At 69.0% G+C, this 3,289-nt stretch overlaps 1 protein-coding gene across 1 annotated transcript in view; it reads right to left on the minus strand.

The window, feature by feature from the left end:
• Positions 1 to 51: 51 nt before the first annotated feature.
• Positions 52 to 3,289, minus strand: part of LOC112125300 (protein phosphatase 1 regulatory subunit 12C-like) — a gene marked incomplete at both ends in the record, with an annotated part of 4,987 nt that continues 1,749 nt past the window's right edge. The window contains 6 exons of the mRNA XM_026662932.1: positions 52 to 102; positions 289 to 339; positions 1,164 to 1,268; positions 1,523 to 1,628; positions 2,286 to 2,362; positions 2,666 to 2,793. Coding sequence (XP_026518717.1) covers positions 52 to 102; positions 289 to 339; positions 1,164 to 1,268; positions 1,523 to 1,628; positions 2,286 to 2,362; positions 2,666 to 2,793 — 518 coding nt within the window. The remainder of the gene's footprint in view (positions 103 to 288; positions 340 to 1,163; positions 1,269 to 1,522; positions 1,629 to 2,285; positions 2,363 to 2,665; positions 2,794 to 3,289) is intronic.

Consider the following 3,289-nt stretch of genomic DNA (forward strand, 5'->3'; position numbering starts at 1 on the left):
GGCCCCTCGCCACCCACAGGGGCCCATCCAGTCTGGTGCTGATCCAATTACCTTCAGCTCCTCCTCCAGCTCCGCCGCCTTCCGCTCCAAGGCCCGGCGCTCCTGGGGGGCCGGAGAGAGGGGGTTGGTGAGTGGAGACCACACAGCCCCAGCTGGGGGCGGGGCAGCTCGCCCCCCGAGGGTGGACTCCTCAGGGGGGCAGAGTGAAGACCCCAGCTGGCTTGGGGGTGGGGATGGGGGGCCGTGCCCTGGGGGCACGGTGCCCCCACAGCGGGGGCAGGTACTTACAAATCTCTCCAGCTCCAGCCGCGCCGGCCGCTCGGCAAAGCGCTCCTGCCTCTGCCAACGACACCAAGCACAGGGTGAGAGACGGCGCCCTCTAGAGGGGGAACGCCGCACGCCCGATTCGACCCCCCCCACCCCAGCCAGACCCAGGGCGACGCTATACAGAGGATCCACCTTAAATTCCTCCTCCCCGCCCCGGGGCAATAACTGGCCGCTGGAGAGAACCGGCAGGTGACTCAGAGCAAAAGCAGCCGCTGAGAGGGACCAGCCCAGCCCAGCCCAGCGCCCTGGGTCAATATTTACTGAGCATCTCTGGGCAGCGGGTGGAGCTGCAGGGGGGGCTGTGTAGGGGCAGTGAGACGTCAGACACCAGTGCTGAGCTCCCCACCCCATCTCCCCATGGCAGCCCAGCGCCCCCTGCTGGACCCCCTGCAGCCCAGCGCCCCCTAGCGCCGCCCCGGGGCCAGCCCTGCCTGCCAAGGGAGAGCGCCCCCTGCTGAGCTCACCAGGGTTTTCTGTCCAGGTCTCTCCTCCCAGCCCGGCTATGGCAAGGGTCCACAGGGAACGCGGCAGAGCCGTGGGCATTCGACCGGGTAACCCGGTGCCTGCCCCCCCCGGGGGCAGTCTGTCAGGGCGGGCAGAGACGCCCCCACGCTGCCTGGAACGCCCTCGTCCCCCATAATGCCCTGGGGCACAACGCTACCACTCTCCTATCACCCTCGCCCTGGCAGGCTATCCCAGAATCCTTTGCAGTGGTGGCTGTGTGGTCTCCCCCTCCAGCAGGCCATGGGGCAGGGGGTCTGGGAGAAGGGAAGGGAGCCCCTCCCCACCGTCGCCTGCCCCTGGTGCCACCCCAGCCCTGGCGCCCCGCCCCTCACCTGGGTCACCCGCTCCAGCTCCAGCTTGATCTGGGTCAGCTTCAGCTGCGTCTCCTGCAACTGCTCCTTCAGCTTCTCGTTCTCCACCTGGAGATCTTCATAGAGCTGGGGGGGAGGGGGGGGCACAGAGCTGAGCACAGAACCCAGGAGTCCTGGCTCCCAGCCCTTCCCCCCGCCCTAGCCCCCAGACCCCCCCCCCCCCCCCCCCGCCGGGGGGAGAACCCCGGAGTCCTGGCTCCCCTCCCCGCCCGAACCACTAGCCAGCCCAGTGCTTGGGTGAAGGGGAGGTTTGGAGGGGCAGATGCCCCAGCACGAGGGGGTGGGGTTCAGGGTGCTGGGGGGTTCGGCCCCTGCCCCACCTTTTTGTATTCATGCTCGTCCCCGGCGCTGCCCACGCTGCTGAGCCTGGCGCAGCCGTAGGCGTCCGTCCGGTGGGGCAGGAGGCTGTTCAAGTGGTCGGACGTGCTGGTGAGACAGACAGACAGACACCGCCCTGTTACTGCAAGGGGCGGGCTCCCCCCCCGTACCCCCCAGGTCCTCACCCGGCACCGAGATGCAGCCACCTCTGGGGTGGGCTGTCGGCGGTCTCTAGTTTGAAACACAGCTGGGCTATAGCGCCCCCTACTGAGCTCTCTGTCCCCCTCCCTGCAGCCCAGCGCCCCCTGGAGCATCGGGGGGGCCCAGCCTGCCAGGGGAGAGCACCCCCTACTGAGCTCTCTGTCCTGCTCCATGCAGCCCAGCGCCCCCTAGGGCATCGGGGGAGGGCCAGCCTGCCAGGGGAGAGCACCCCCTACTGAGCTCTCGGTCCCCCTCCCTGCAGCCCAGCGCCCCCATGGGCATCGGGGGGGCCCAGCCTGCCAGGGGAGAGCACCCGCTACTGAGCTCTGTCCCCCTCCATGCAGCCCAGCGCCCCCTAGGGCATTGGGGGTGGGGGGGGTCCTGCCTGCCAGGGAAGAGCACCCCCTGCAGCCTAGTGTCCCCTTGTGCCGCCCTGGGGCATTGGGGCCAGCCCTGCCTGCCAGGGGAGAGCCCCCCCCGGAGGTCTCCCTTCTGAGCCTGAACCCCCTCACCCCCGTTTAGCGTCTCTCAGGACCCCGTGGCAATGCTGGGGGCGGCTGGTACCTGGAGCTCCCGGCCGGCAGGTACCTGGATCCCGGGGCGGTGTCATTCAGCTGCTCCGGCTCCTCGGTCTCGTCGCCCTAAAGAGAGGCCGAGGGGCAGGAAGGGGTATCCGGGGGGGGGGGGGGAGTTAACAGACACCCCAGGAAGCACGCCCCGCCCCTCCGGATCTTCCTGTCACCCAGGTATGAGCCCTCCATAACCACCTACATGTAATCCCGGGCCCCCTCGTCCCCCCACAATTCCCCCCCAGAGAGTCCCAGCCCCCCTCCTGGCTCTGTTATTACCCCCTAGGGAGGCCGAGCCCGGATCTCCCCCCACCACCCCGCCGGCGAAGTGGCCCCGCTGCCCTGCCCACCCAGGGCCTGGCCCCCTCCGCTCACCTCTGCGTTCTGCACCATGCCCGTGGAGCGTCGTTCCCGCCGGCCTTTCCGGCGGTCCCGCACGGCCAGCCGGTTCCGCAGCTCGGCCTCCGCCTCGGAGCCCAGCCCCAGCCCCTCGGGCTCCGGTGCTGCGGCAGAGACGGGGCGGGTCAGGGGCGGGGATTGGTGCCCCCCCACCCCCTGCAGCACCCACCTCAGCCTCTTTGCCAGTTTGTTGGTTTCACCCAGCAACAGGGGACCCGGGAGCGGAACAAGCCACAAGGGGTTAATTCAGCTGCTGCACGGGATGTCCAGCCAGAGTCTGGGATGGAACCCAGGAGTCCTTGCTCCTGGCCCCCCCTGCTCTAACCACTAGACCCCACTCCCCTCCCAAATCCAGGGACAGAATCCAGCTGCCCTGGCTCCCAGCCCCCCTGCTCTAACCACTAGACCCCACCCCCCTCCCAAATCCAGGGACAGAACCCGGAGTCCTGGCCCCCAGCCCCCCTGCTCTAACCACTAGACCCTGCTAACTACACACCACAGAGCACAGGGGGTAGAACATACTGCTGCTGCGCTGCCCTCTGCTGGCCACCTCCTGGGACTGCAGGCAGGAGCTGGCTGGAGGATCTATGGGGGGGGGGG

The sequence above is a fragment of the Terrapene carolina genome, unplaced genomic scaffold (genome assembly GCF_002925995.2).
Source record: "Terrapene carolina triunguis isolate 2854851 unplaced genomic scaffold, T_m_triunguis-2.0 Scaffold31397, whole genome shotgun sequence".
Classification (NCBI taxonomy): domain Eukaryota; kingdom Metazoa; phylum Chordata; order Testudines; family Emydidae; genus Terrapene; species Terrapene triunguis.